At 43.2% G+C, this 15310-nt stretch overlaps 1 protein-coding gene across 1 annotated transcript in view; it reads left to right on the top strand.

Moving 5' to 3' along the window:
• Positions 1-1769: 1769 nt before the first annotated feature.
• Positions 1770-15310, top strand: part of LOC139393700 (neuronal acetylcholine receptor subunit beta-2-like) — a 21281-nt gene continuing 7740 nt past the window's right edge. The window contains exons 1-2 of the mRNA XM_071142047.1: positions 1770-2434; positions 13666-13811. Coding sequence (XP_070998148.1) covers positions 2383-2434; positions 13666-13811 — 198 coding nt within the window. The 5' untranslated portion in view covers positions 1770-2382. The remainder of the gene's footprint in view (positions 2435-13665; positions 13812-15310) is intronic.

Consider the following 15310-nt stretch of genomic DNA (forward strand, 5'->3'; position numbering starts at 1 on the left):
TATAGACGGGACTATGGAATCAAGGACTGACCATCCATGAAATCTAATTAATTAATGTTTTGAGTCTTTATAGTGGTTGTTTACATTGACTTTGTTTACAAACGTTGGAGTGAAACAAGCTTCTATTTTGGGTTCTGATGGGTTAAGACGGTTGAACTAAAGCTCACAGGGCATCTATAAACTGTATTCTTTAAGAATCAATGGCTATGAAAAATGTATTAAGCAACTGCAGAGTGTCTTAGAAAAGAACCTGTGATGTCAGCGGCAGGAAAATCCAGGCTTTTAAGACTCTATAGTCGGAGTCCATCCATGCTTTATTCATGAAGGACACGCTGAATGTTAAAAAGTAAAATAGTCTCCTCTGTGTCTTTCTCTCCCCTTCCCTCTTCCTCTGTCTTTGGTGCGTGTGCCAGGTGGCACTGTCGCTGTGGACTCCTGCTCTGACCGTCCGATAGCTCCTGTCCTTATCACCGACATCACCACCCGGACCCATAAAAATACCCCCCCCCCCCACACACACACACACCACTTTCGCTGCACATCATCATTCAACGTAAATGTGGGGTAAAGACAAACCTGGAAAATCAATGTGTATCCAGTCTTGATAGGCTAGGCTACTACACAAAGTCCAGGGCTGCATCCCAAATTATTCCATATTCCCTACAGTATATAGTCCACTACTTTTGACCAGGGCCCTGGTTAAAAAGAAGTGAACTAAATAGGGAAGAGGGTCTGAACTATATAGGGAATATATATAGGACTATATGGGGAATATGGAATGATTTGGGACACAGCCAGGACCCAGTGTAGTAGCCTAGTCTTTACCCCCACATTTAAATTGAATGACGATGAGCAGTGAAAGCGGATAATACAGCCTAAGTGCCCTCTTACTGCGAAGGCTTTCCAAAGTCTACTGGGAAGTGAGGGTAGCAGGTGTGTGTGTGTGTGTGTGTGTGTGTGTGTGTGTGTGTGTGTGTGTGTGTGTGTGTGTGTGTGTGTGAGAGAGAGAGAGAGCGGGTTTTTGTGACGTGTGTTTCAGTACTTTCCTTTCTCTTATCATGAAGTCGTGACTGTCAGACCCATTTCATCCAGGAGAATAAGTTCGGCATCACACGGAGAGCAGCAGGAGCCTCCAACTGCCTCGAGGCACTGATAAAATACACCATCACGCGCTCTCCAGGCACACTGGGGAGCTCGCGGGCAGCCCACGTGCAGTTAATGGTTCAAAACACTTTCTTCCAACAACGCAATTAAACGCTAACTAAGCAATCCTCACAGTTTACGTGGATACAGTCCTGCAGCAATTGTTAAACAATTCTGCTGAAAATATGAAAAATAAGGTAGACTAGGTTTATTTATTTAAGATATATATTAATTTATCCATGTATTAGCCTACATCTGGCAGGCTATCCCCTGCGTGTGAGGGGTCAGTCTAGCTGTCAATGCAAGTCGAATATTGGGGAATAATTCCAGGCGCAATTTGGAAATATGGTTCTCTGTTGAGTTGAGTTTTGTAACAGAGTAGCGCAGGCATCCGTCCTCTCTCAGGCTTCCACCGGGTCACGTGACGCGTTCCATTTCAGTTCGAAGCTCAGAGCGTTCTAACCCCGAGTCGTCCACCGAGTCAGCCCGAGTTTTAACGACAATAATTACCTTAGACATAGACCTACGGGATATATTTACATGCCTATCATTTATGATACAGTTGGTGTGTAAAAAAAAACAGTTACAACTGAAAAAGAGAGGTTCGTCATTTATGCGTATAAACGTGGCGTAGGGAATACTCAGTGAAATGTAGCCTAAACAGTTGCAAAAACATATTTCTCGGTTCTGTAGACATGCGTAGCATGGTAGAATAAGGACACGGATCGAATTTAGCTCAAATGTCAACGCGGCGAGTTTGTGGCGTTTGGCTGAAACCGCAAGTCTGAGGAAAGGCGCGGGCCACTCCGACGGACGACGAGGATACGACGTGATTTTGTTTCAATAACAGAGTTACAGGGAATTTCAATGTGATCCATTACGTCCATCGACATGTTAGCACATTAATCTGTACGCATTCGATTTCAATTTGTTATTGTGACACACCGCTTGAAAGTGGAGGGGCAAAGATCAGATCAGAACTGAGTGCACGTGTTTGTGAGAATTACCGGAGACGCAGACATCTAAACGGATCGGTTCGTACTCTACAACGACCACGACGCGGTTAATTTCTGACGACTTCGATGGTGTATGAACGCGTTGACAGTCCTGGATCTACAGCTGCGCTTTGCCGTCAACTTTTGACACTCTCTCCCGGAGATAATAACCCCACTCCGGCACACCCCCATCCAAGTTTTGAGCGTCGGATTCCGGGGAAGGGAAGAAGGGCACGGAGGAGATATGGCGGTGACCGTGACTTTATCGCTCTCTCTCCTTCTCTTATCTCTCTCAAGTAAGTAGCCTCAATGGTAAACCGTTTGTGTTTGTAAATGTCATGTTTTGCACGCAGAAGACTAACTCAAAATGAACGCCGCTCGGGTTGCCAACATTGTTTTTAAATGAGGCAATGTCATGAAGTCGTTTGTGAAATACATCTAGGCTATAAACTACAGACTGAAATAAAACGCTTTTCGAAATGTTTTTGGACAGGCTATTACTCCAGTAAGGAACCATATTATATACATTATATAGCAACGAAGACAGCTTCCAAAGTCGATTAATATTTTCGTATAACCGTATGTTGTTTCGCCCTGTCCTCGCTTTTTAGGTCTTGAAAACTTGCAGGGGAGTTGCCGTTGTCCGTTGTTCTGAAAGTTTGCCACGATTACAGACGGCATTACCTCTCCTCTCTTCTCCCTCTCTCCTTGTTGACTAATCTCAGCAAACTGTCAGCACCATGGACAGCGCACACGGATTCAACTCTCTCATGTCTGTCTATATTGAATAGAGTAGTGTTCTGTTCAATCTCGCTGGACATTTGTAAAGGAAAACTTTCATGCCTAATGCTGTTCAGTCAAAGTTGGGCCCTTGGATTGACTTTAGTGTTCAACGTCTGTCCATTGAGGCTTTGTTAACAAGCTATAACGATTAAGTAACAGAACATTAATGACACTGAGTCAATACAACTATGGCAGGAGAAGTCTAATGTACTGTAATGTACCTACACACAGCTGGTACACTAGTAGTATTTCTCAGTCCTGGTCCTGGGGAGCCAGAGGGGTTTTGCCATGGCACTAACACACCTGATAAAACACATCAACTCATCATCAAGCCTTTGATGATTTGAATCCGGTGTGTTAGTACTAGGGCAAAACCAAACATGGAGGGGGGGTGATGTCACCAGGCAGGCCAAAACTCCACCCCACAAAACAGGCTGAAATATCAGGCTGTCCCTTCAAACAGTTCTTACACTAAAGTATTATTATTATCATAATTATCATAATTTTCACAATTTCAAAGTATATTCCAACCTTTTTAACCCCCCCCCCCCCCCCCCTCCCAATATGTTGGGGCATGGACTCTACAAGGTGTCGAAAGCGTTCCTCGGTTCCACAGGGATGCCGGCCCATGGTGACTCCGATGCTTCCCACAGTCGTGTCAAGTTGGCTAGATGTCCTTTGGGTGGTGGACCATTCTTGATACACGGTGGAAACTGTTGAGTGTGAAAAACCCAGCAGCATTGCAGTTCTTGACACAAACCAGTGATCCTGGCATCTACAACCATACCCTGTTCAAAAGGCACTTCAATCTGTTGTCTTGTCCATTCACCCTCTGAATAGTACACATACACAATCCATGTCTCATGTCTGAAGGCCTAAACATCCTTCTTTAACCCGTCTCCTCCCCTTCATCTACACTGATTGAAGTGTCATCAATAAGGGATCATAGTTTTCACCTGGATTCACCTGGTCAGTCTGTCATGGAAAGAGCAGATGTTAATCATGTGTTGTACTCTCAGTGTATATAAAACACAACATAATCACATGTTTGACTTCACTAGGCCTTTATAGAAACCCCTGCAGGAGTAAATAGTCCCATTATGACAGAACAGGCACAGTGTTCAGCCAGACTGCAGATACCTGAAGGGATGCTCAGCCAGTGAAGGAGGAAGGAGTTAGACATGAACGGAAACCAAGGCCTTCAGCTTGTGGAGTCAAACACTTTCCATGGCGTGCTTGGACCCCACATACACACTCAGCCCATCCCACTTCACGTCTTACCCCTCCCCTTCATTGTTTTCACTTCTGGAAGATGAAAGCAATATGGTGGAAACTTTACCAGTACACTGTTTATACCTACCCAGAACCTACAGACATGCTAACATCTATCTGATAGCTACCCAGACCCTACAGACATGCCAACACCCATCGAGGGGTTATGGCCAAGCGTAAGGGTCAAGGAGCAATTTGCGACCGGCTGCTTTACTCCAAAGATTATATTTTATGTTGACAAGACAGCCGAGTGAAAGCTCTAACAATGGAAATACTTGTCCTCCGTGATTAAAGGCAGGTGAGATTAGGTGGCACCATTTTAGCCAATGAGAGATCAGATACGCGTGTGAACAACAGGCACAACTAAGTCATTTTTCTATATTTTGCTGGAATGCATGTGCATTCACATATATCAGTACATTTGTAACAGCCTAAACAGGACATTATGGAGGGCGGCAGGGTAGCCGAGTGGTTAGAGCATTGGACTTGTAACCGAAAGGTTGCAAGTTCAAATCCCAGAGCTGACAAGGTACAAAATCTGTCGTTCTGCCCCTGAACAAGGCAGTTAACCCACTGTTCCTAGGCCGTCATTGAAAATAAGAATTTGTTCTTAACTGACTTGCCTAGTAAAATAAAGGTAAAATAAAAAAAAAAAAAAAAAAAAAAACATTTCTATTAAATCAAATAAGCCTCATGTAATTCGACAGTCCCTCATAGTCCTCCATAGAAAAAGGGCTTATCTCACCCAGATCTTGGGTGGAGTAACTCTCTCTCACTTCTCCCCTTCCTCTCTGCTTACTCCAACACACACCTTATTCACTTAATAATGTCAATTTTTATTGAACCGTGAAGGTATACGTTGAAGTTCAATTGAGTTTCCAGGACACAGAGAGACAGAGTCGTGATGATGTCTACCACGGCCCCAGCCTCAGTCTGTCCTGCTAGATAGATGTACACTAGGACCTCACAGCTTGGGGTGGAGGTGTAATCCAGTGATCCAGGTACAGAAGCCAAGGTACATGAACCCACAGAGGAAAAGGCCAGTCTCCTGCAGTCTGTTGAGCGCTCGCGCGCGCACACACACAAACACACACAGAAACACACACACACAGAAACACACACTCAGAGAAACAAACACAAAAGCACACACACACACACACACACACACACACACACACACACACACACACACACACACACACACACACACACACACACATACAAATACAGGTGCACACACACACAGAAACACACACAAACACACTGTGCAGACCAATGACAGCTGAGCATTAGTGATTTACCCAGGATGCCGTTCTCATCAGGCGGTAACAAGAGAGTTGTGTCACTCTGCCAACAGTTCCATCCCAACCAGTGTGTGTGTGTGTGTGTGAGTGTGTGTGTGTGTGTGTGTGTGTGTGTGAGTGTGTGTGTGTGTGTGTGTGAGTGTGTGTGTGACAGTTCTTTCTCACGGGCGCCTCAGTCTGCTTTTTATTTCCCTTACCGTTAATATTAATGAAGGCCAGCATTCCTCAGCTCCAGTCCAGGAGTACCCTTTGGATTGCACATATTTGTTCCATCCCAGCACTAATACCCCCAATTCCACTATTCCAGGGCTTGATGGTTAGATTGAGTCGTTGAATCAGGTGTGTTAGTGCTGGGCTGAAACAAAAAAACACTTATGACTGTGTTATGGAGGGTTATGACAGTGTTATGGGTTATGACCGTGTTATGGAGGGTTATGACAGTGTTATGGAGGGTTATGACAGTGTTATGGGTTATGACCGTGTTATGGAGGGTTATGACAGTGTTATGGAGGGTTATGACAGTGTAATGGGTTATGACCGTGTTATGGAGGGTTATGACAGTGTTATGTAGCCTTTATGAAGGCTTCAGGTTCAGATAAAGTGTAACCCAGAGGTGATGAGGATGCTCTATGGGTGTGGTGTCTCCTCGCCTCTCCCCATCTCCTCTCTTCTCCCGCTCTCCTTTCTTCTCCCCATCTCCTCTCTTCTCTCTCCTCTCTTCTCCTCTCTTCTCTCTCCTCTCCTCTCTTCTCCTTTCTTCTCCCCCTCTCTTCCCTCTGCCCTCTCCCCATTCCCTCTCTGCTAAAAGAGACATGAGACAATCACACTGATGAAGGAGACATGAGACAATCACACTGATAAAGGAGACCTGAGACAATCACACTGATAAAGGAGACAATCACACTGATAAAGGAGACCTGAGACAATCACACTGATAAAGGAGACAATCACACTGATAAAGGAGACCTGAGACAATCACACTGATAAAGGAGACAATCACACTGATAAAGGAGACAATCACACTGATAAAGGAGACATGAGACAATCACACTGATAAAGGAGACCTGAGACAATCACACTGATAAAGGAGACAATCAAACTGATAAAGGACCTGAGACACTTACAATGATAAAGGAGACAATCACACTGATAAAGGACCTGAGACAATCACACTAATAAAGGAGACCTGAGACAATCACACGGATAAAGGAGACCTGAGACAATCACACTGATAAAGGAGACAAACACACTGATAAAGGACCTGAGACAATCACACTGATAAAGGAGACCTGGGACAATCACACTGATAAAGGAGACAATCACACTGATAAAGGAGACCTGAGACAATCACACTGATAAAGGAGACAACCACACTGATAAAGGTGACAATCACACTGATAAAGGAGACCTGAGACAATCACACTGATAAAGGAGACAATCACACTGATAAAGGAGGCAATCACACTGATAAAGGAGACAACCACACTGATAAAGGTGACAATCACACTGATAAAGGAGACCTGAGACATTCACACTGATAAAGGAGTCAATCACACTGATAAAGGAGTCAATCACACTGATAAAGGAGACAATCACACTGATAAAGGAGTCAATCACACTGATAAAGGACCTGAGACAATCACACTGATAAAGGAGACCTGAGACAATCACACTGATAAAGGAGACAATCACACTGATAAAGGAGACAACCACACTGATAAAGGTGACAATCACACTGATAAAGGAGACCTGAGACAATCACACTGATAAAGGAGAAAATCACACTGATAAAGGACCAAATCACACTGATAAAGGACCTGAGACAATCACACTGATAAAGGAGGCCTGAGACATTCACACTGATAAAGGAGACAACCACACTGATAAAGGTGACAATCACACTGATAAAGGAGACCTGAGACATTCACACTGATAAAGGAGTCAATCACACTGATAAAGGAGTCAATCACACTGATAAAGGAGACAATCACACTGATAAAGGAGTCAATCACACTGATAAAGGAGAAAATCACACTGATAAAGGAGACAATCACACTGATAAGAGACCTGAGACAATCACACTGATAAGATACCTGAGACAATCACACTGATAAAGGAGACCTGAGACAATCACACTGATAAAGGAGACCTGAGACAATCACACTGATAAAGGAGACCTGAGACAATCACACTGATAAAGGAGACCTGAGACAATCACACTGATAAAAGAGACCTGAGACTCACACTGATAAAGGAGACCTGAGACAATCACACTGATAAAGGAGGCCTTTCTGTTTGTTTGAGAAAGAGAGAGATAGTGTGTAATTGTGGTTGTGAGTGTGTAGCTGTGGGTGCAATTGTGTGTGTGTGTGTTTGTGTGTTCAGGCTGGAGAGACTAGCTCTTAAAGGAAGCCATTCCAGATGGCCTCTCTTTTAATAATTTACTTCAGGATATGTTCTACCTCTCCTCCACCACTAACGCTTTGTCTGGTGAGCTACACACACACACACACACACACACACACACACACACACACACACACACACACACACACACACACACACACACACACACACACACACACACACACAATGTTTGTTCAGTTAAAGCATTAACATCAGTTGGGACACCGAATAAAGAGTCATGAAGACAGTGGTACCTTAAAAACTTGTTAGGGCTAGGGGTTCCGCCCCTCGACAAAATCTGCTGAATAGGCAGAGCGCCAAATTCAAAAATATATATACTTTTTTATTTAACTTTCAAACATTCACACGTGCAATACACCCAATTAAAGTGTAACTTCTTGTTAATCTACCCATTGTGTCCGATTTCAAAAATTATTTACAGCGAAATCACACCATATGATTATGTTAGGTCAGAGCCTAGTCACAAAAACAACATACAGCCATTTTCCAGCCAAAGAGAGTAGTCACAAAAAGCAGAAATATAGATAAAATTAACCACTAACCTTTGATGATCTTCATCAGATGACACTCATAGGACTTCATGTTACACAATACATGTATGTTTTGTTCGATAAAGTTCATATTTATGTCCAAAAATCTCACTTTACATTGGCGCTTTATGGTCAGTAATGTTGAGATACGAGTATTATGCACAGAATTATAGATATACTTCTCCTTATTGCAACTGCTGTGTCAGATTTCAAAAAAACTTTTTCGAAAAAGCATACCATGCAATAATCTGAGTACAGCGCTCAGGTAACAAAACAGCCAAACAGATATCCGCCATGTTTTGGAGTCAACATTAGTCAGAAATAGCATTATAAATATTCACTTACCATTGATGATCTTCATCAGAATGCACTCCCAGGGAATCCCATTTCCACAATAAATGTTTGTTTTGTTCGATAAAGTCCATAATTTATGTCCAAATACCTCCTTTTTGTTCGCACGTTTAGCCCAGTAGTCAAAATTCATGAGGCGCGATCACTAGGTGCAGACGAAAAGTCAAAAAGTTCAGATACAGTCCGTAGAAACATGTCAAACGATGTATAGAATCAATCTTCAGGAAGTTTTTAACAAAAATCTTCAATAATGTTCCAACCGGAGAATTCCTTTGTCTTTAGAATTGCAATGGAACACGCGTGGTCAATTGCAATGAACACGCGTGGTCAGCTCATGGCACTCGGGGAGAGACCTTACTCAATCCCCTCTCATTCGCCCCCACTTCACAGTAAAAGCATCAAACAAGGTTCTAAAGACTGTTGACATCTAGTGGAAGCCTTAGGAAGTGCAATATGACCCCATAGATACTGTATATTTGATAGGCAATGAGTTCAAAAACTACAAACCTCAGATTTCCCACTTCCTGGTTGGATTTTTCTCAGGTTTTTGCCTGCCATATGAGTTCTGTTATACTCACAGACATCATTCAAACAGTTTTAGAAACTTCAGAGTGTTTTCTGTCCAATACTACTAATAATATGCATATATTAGCATCTGGGCCTGAGTAGCAGGCAGTTTACTCTGGGCACGCTTTTCATCCGAACGTGAAAATGCTGCCCCCCAGTCCCAAACAGGTTGTTAACATTGAACTGGTTCCATCTCCACAAAATGATCAACATGCACAAAGAGAGTTTTATTCTTCATCTTAAAAGGATCTTCTTTAAATGTCCCTTTATCCCAGCTGATAACATGTGAAAGAACAGTGTTTCTTCAGATATACATGATACAGGATGAGAGAAAAGACACAGCATGGTAGAGGTTCAACTGGTTCACTCTCCTCGGGTGTGTGTGTGTGTGTGTGTTGTACTCTGAAGGATCTTCTCCATATGTGTGCCATCACTCTATCATTCAATGACATTTAACAGATGTTTTCATCATGCTGCAGCTACTCACTTTAGACAGATCATTCCATCATTCTCTCTGTCTCTTTATCTGTCTCTCTCTCTCTCTCTCTCTCTCTGTCGCTCTCTCTCTGTTCGCTCTCTCTCTGTTCGCTCTCTCTCTGTCTGTCTGTCTCTCTCTCTGTCTGTCTGTCTCTGTCTCTCTCTCTGATATTGTGCTAATATCCTATTCGCAGGGAGAGCAAAGAGCTTTTTTGAAAACACATGCACAGTGATTGTTCTGCGGTATAGAACAGCCAGCTGCAGTATACATCATACACACAACTATAGAGTGAAGTGCATGCTAATATCAGTCAGTCACTCCACCTATCAGAGGGCTGAGTACTATCTTGCTCGTGCACAGTGTCTTTGTTCCAAATGGAACTCTATTCCCAGATAGTGCACTACTAGCCAGGGCCATATTCCCTATATAGTGCACTACTGACCAGGGCCATATTCCCTATATAGTGCACTACTGACCAGGGCCATACTCCCTATATAGTGCACTACTGACCAGGGTCATACTCCCTATATAGTGCACTACTGACCAGGGCCCTATTCCATATATAGTGCACTACTTCTGACCAGGGCCCTATTCCCTATGTAGTGCACTACATCTGACCAGAACCCTATTCCCTATGTAGTGCACCACTTCTGACCAGAACCCTATTCCCTATGTAGTGCACTACATCTGACCAGAACCCTATTCCCTATGTAGTGCACCACTTCTGACCAGAACCCTATTCCCTATGTAGTCCACTACATCTGACCAGAACCCTATTCCCTATGTAGTGCACCACTTCTGACCAGAACCCTATTCCCTATGTAGTGCACTACATCTGACCAGAACCCTATTCCCTATGTAGTGCACCACTTCTGACCAGAACCCTATTTCCTATGAAGTGCACCACTTCTGACCAGAACCCTATTCCCTATGTAGTGCACTACATCTGACCAGAACCCTATTCCCTATGTAGTGCACTACATCTGACCAGAACCCAATTCCCTATGTAGTGCACCACTTCTGACCAGGGTCACTAATGTTAGTGCTTGATTTTGAATATATCCTGCATTGTGTCTATACAAAATGTCTACTTGCTAACTTGATACAATACTCAACTTAACTAGGGCCTTCATAACCTTGAACACACAGAAACCTTAACTGGGGCCTTCACAACCTTGAACACACAGAAACCTTGACTAGGGCCTTCATAACCTTGAACACACAGAAACCTTAACTGGGGCCTTCATAACCTTGAACACACAGAAACCTTAACTACGGCCTTCACAACCTTGAACACACAGAAACCTTAACTGGGGCCTTCACAACCTTGAACACACAGAAACCTTAACTACGGCCTTCACAACCTTGAACGCACAGAAACCTTAACTGGGGCTTTCACAACCTTGAACACACAGAAATCTTAGCTACGGCATTCACAACCTTGAACACACAGAAACCTTAACTGGGGCCTTCACAACCTTGAACACACAGAATCCTTAACTACGGCCTTCACAACCTTGAACACACAGAAAACTTAACTCGGGCCTTCACAACTTTGAACACACAGAAACCTTTGCTAGCCTAGCTGAACTGAACAGCAGTTGAGTTAACTTACAGTAGGGTACAGGTAGGTTTCTCCCTGCGGGTAATGCTGGTTGTAAAATGACATCAGCTCTACAACTGCTTTGTCTCTGGGCTGTTACAGTAGAGTGAGGCAGAGGAAAAGTGATGCGTGGACTAAAAGTTAGTGTGTGTGATATTCCTCCCCTCCAGCTGTCTCTGTGTCTCAAATGTCACCCTATATAGTGCCCTAGTTATGACCAAGGCCCAGGGGAACCAAGGGAATAGGGTTTGAAACTAGGCCTTTAACTAGTCGGGCAGCAACCTCGCGGTTCACGTTGCCACATCACTACACACCCTGATTCTCAGTCAGCTACTGGGGGGAGATCATGACAGAAGCTAGGAGTGTGTCAGAGCAATGTATTGGGGGAGTAGCACAGCCGCGATGAGAGAGAGAGAGACCATTCATGGTTACATTGGAGTAGAAAAAGGCAATGGTAGTCAATGTCTCTATCTTTCAGTCGTCTTTCTGTCGTCTTTCTGTCTCTCTCTTTCTGTGTCTCTGTCTCTCTCTTTCTGTGTCTCTGTCTCTCTCTTTCTGTGTCTGTCTCTCTCTTTCTGTCGTCTTTCTGTCTCTCACTTTCTGTGTCTCTGTCTCTCTCTTCCAGTCGTCTTTCTGTCTCTCTCTTCCGGTTGTCTTTCTGTCTCTCTCTTTCGGTCCTCTGTCTCTCTCTTCCAGTCGTCTCTTCCAGTCGTCTTTCTGTCTCTCTCTTCCGGTCATCTTTCTGTCTCTCTCTTTCTGTCCTCTGTCTCTCTCTTCCAATCGTCTTTCTGTCTCTCTCTTTCTGTCCTCTGTCTTTCTCTTTCAATTGTCTTTCTGTCTCTCCCTTTCTGTGTCTCTGTCTCTCTCTTCCAGTCGTCTTTCTGTCTCTCTCTTCCGGTCATCTTTCTGTCTCTCTCTTTCTGTCCTCTGTCTCTCTCTTCCAATCGTCTTTCTGTCTCTCTCTTTCTGTCCTCTGTCTTTCTCTTTCAATTGTCTTTCTGTCTCTCCCTTTCTGTGTCTCTGTCTCTCTCTTCCAGTCGTCTTTCTGTCTCTCTCTTTCTGTCCTCTGTCTCTCTCTTCCAGTCGTCTTTCTGTCTCTCTCTTTCTGTGTCTCTGTCTCTCTCTTCCAGTTGTTTTTCTGTCTCTCTCTTTCAGTCGTCTTTCTGTGTCTCTGCTTTTTACACACACACACACACACACACACACACACACACACACACACACACACACACACACACACACACACACACACACACACACACACACACACACACACACACACACACACACACAATAAGAGAGAGAGTGTGTGTGTATGTTGACATTTTCCTTCTCCACATGTCTGGAGGGGCCGTGATGGCTGCTACAGTGTGTCAGTCCTCTAGAGTTCAAACTCTCTGCCAACAAACCACTGTTAGTTAAAGGGGCAATCCGGGATTTCATATTTTTTTAAACTTTGAAATGAATGGTATATAGCCATTAATTCTTGAAGAATATAATTTATAAATGTCTCTTGAGCTTAGTTCAACCTTCTTAACCTATCAAAACTCAAAATATAAGCTTGTTTTACTCCATTGTTTATAAACAAACACTGTAGCCTGTAGCTTCAAAACGGTATAAAACTATGATTACGTGGATGGTCAGTCCCTGCATCCCTATCTTTGTCTATGAATCTGAGAGCAGTTCTATTTTTCCTGTTCCGCCCCTCAGCGGTTTACCAAAATAAAGTGGCCATTTTATTGTAGTTTGAATCCCAGATTGCCTCTTTTTATAAGGCATTTATCTGTCTCTGTGAGCCAGAGTGTTTTGTCTGTGTTTGAGCAGACGTTCTGTCTGTGAGTGTGTTCCTTTCTGATAAAATAGCTGTGATACTATGGGGACGTAAACTATCAGCAGTCTATCTCCTGTGTGTGTGTGTGTGTGTGTGTGTGTGTGTGTGTGTGTGTGTGTGTGTGTGTATGTGTGTGTGTGTGTGTGTGACGTCTGGGCGTGTACTCATTTCAGATGGTGAACAGCTGGTGTGTGTGAAAGTGTGTTTTGTATATTGTTGAGTCAAGGGAGGCTGGTGTGTGTGCTTTCAGAAACCAGCTTTCAGAGGTTGGTTTGTGTGTGTAATTCTCTCTCTTTCTCTCCGTGTGCGTCTATGTATGCTTATGCATGTCTCTGTGTGTGTGTGTCTTCTTTGTGTGTCTACGTGTGTGTGTGTGTCCAGGTACAGGAGCGGAGAATGCAGAGGAGCGTCTGGTGAACTACCTGTTGAGTCCAGAGCGTTATAACAAACTGATCCGTCCCGCTGTTAACAAGAGCCAGCAGGTTACCATCTCTATACAGGTGTCTCTGTCACAGCTCATCAGTGTGGTGGGTACACACACACACACACACACACACACACATACACACACACACACACACACACACACACACGCACGCACGCACGCACGCACGCGCACACGCACACACACACAGAGGCATGTATGCACTATCACACACACACACACAGACACAGAGGACCATACACAAACATTTCTATAACACACTGAGCAGAACATTAACATACAGACACTATGTCACCATTTCTATAACACACTGAGCAGACCATTAACATACAGACACTATGTCACCATTTCTATAACACACTGAGCAGACCATTAACATACAGACACTATGTCACCATTTCTATAACACACTGAGCAGAACATTAACATACAGACACTATGTCACCATTTCTATAACACACTGAGCAGACCATTAACATAGAGACACTATGTCACCATTTCTATAACACACTGAGCAGAACATTAACATACAGACACTATGTCACCATTTCTATAACACACTGAGCAGAACATTAACATACAGACACTATGTCACCACGTACAGGCACTATGTCACCATTTCTATAACACACTGAGCAGAACATTAACATACAGACACTATGTCACCATTTCTATAACACACTGAGAAGGACACATTAACATACAGACACTATGTCACCATTTCTATAACACACTGAGCAGAACATTAACATACAGACACTATGTCACCATTTCTATAACACACTGATCAGAACATTAACATACAGACACTATGTCACCATTTCTATAACACACTGAGCAGAACATTAATGTACAGACACTATGTCACCATTTCTATAACACACTGAGAAGGACACATTAACATACAGACACTATGTCACCATTTCTATAACACACTGAGCAGAACATTAACATACAGACACTATGTCACCATGTACAGACACTATGTCACCATTTCTATAACACACTGAGCAGAACATTAACATACAGACACTATGTCACCATGTACAGACACTATGTCACCATTTCTATAACACACTGAGCAGAACATTAACATACAGGCACTATGTCACCATGTACAGACACTATATCACCATTTCTATAACACACTGAGCAGAACATTAACATACAGACACTATGTCACCATGTACAGACACTATATCACCATTTCTATAACACACTGAGCAGAACATTAACATACAGACACTATGTCACCATGTACAGACACTATGTCACCATTTCTATAACACACTGAGCAGAACATTAACATACAGACACTATGTCACCATTTCTATAACACACTGAGCAGAACATTAACATACAGACACTATGTCACCATGTACAGACACTATGTCACCATTTCTATAACACACTGAGCAGAACATTAACATACAGGCACTATGTCACCATGTACAGACACTATGTCACCATTTCTATAACACACTGAGCAGAACATTAACATACAGACACTATGTCACCATGTACAGAAACTATGTCACCATTTCTATAACACACTGAGCAGAACATTAACATACAGGCACT

The sequence above is a fragment of the Oncorhynchus clarkii genome, unplaced genomic scaffold, assembly GCF_045791955.1.
Source record: "Oncorhynchus clarkii lewisi isolate Uvic-CL-2024 unplaced genomic scaffold, UVic_Ocla_1.0 unplaced_contig_5644_pilon_pilon, whole genome shotgun sequence".
NCBI lineage: Eukaryota > Metazoa > Chordata > Actinopteri > Salmoniformes > Salmonidae > Oncorhynchus > Oncorhynchus clarkii.